General features: G+C 58.1%; 1 protein-coding gene across 1 annotated transcript in view; it reads left to right on the forward strand.

Moving 5' to 3' along the window:
• Window positions 1-401, forward strand: part of SYT12 (synaptotagmin XII) — a gene marked incomplete at its 3' end in the record, with an annotated part of 5688 nt that extends 5287 nt beyond the window's left edge. The window contains 2 exon segments of the mRNA XM_009710454.1: window positions 78-330; window positions 332-401. Of these exon segments, the coding sequence (XP_009708756.1) occupies window positions 78-330; window positions 332-401 (323 nt within the window).
• Window positions 402-413: the final 12 nt, after the last annotated feature.

A 413-nucleotide genomic window follows, 5' to 3' on the forward strand; every position in this document is an offset into this window, starting at 1 on the left:
GGTGGCTGGAGGTGGGCTTTCATCGTGGTTTACGCTACTATGCTACACGGGTGTTCATTGGAGTGGCTGCTGTTGAGGACAGACCCTACCAGGAAGGTCCACCAGAGATGGTGTCCCCCACTTTCTCCAAATCGCAGGGGAAACACGTGGCTGACCCCAGGGTTTTTCTCTCCCCCCACCCTGAGCAGATCCCTTCGTCAAGGTGTACCTGCTGCAGGACGGGAGGAAGATCAGCAAGAAGAAGACAGCAGTGAAGAGGGACGACACCAACCCCGTGTTCAACGAGGCCATGATTTTCTCAGTGCCGGCCATCGTGCTCCAGGTCTGTCCCCACCTGGGGGTCACATCCCATTGCTCCTCGAGGTCCCCAAATCCCTGTGCTAGCGAGGACTTCCTGGGCTGTGAGGGGTTCC

This window comes from Cariama cristata, unplaced genomic scaffold, assembly GCF_000690535.1.
Source record: "Cariama cristata isolate BGI_N322 unplaced genomic scaffold, ASM69053v1 scaffold28401, whole genome shotgun sequence".
In the NCBI taxonomy this organism is placed as follows: Eukaryota; Metazoa; Chordata; class Aves; order Cariamiformes; family Cariamidae; genus Cariama; species Cariama cristata.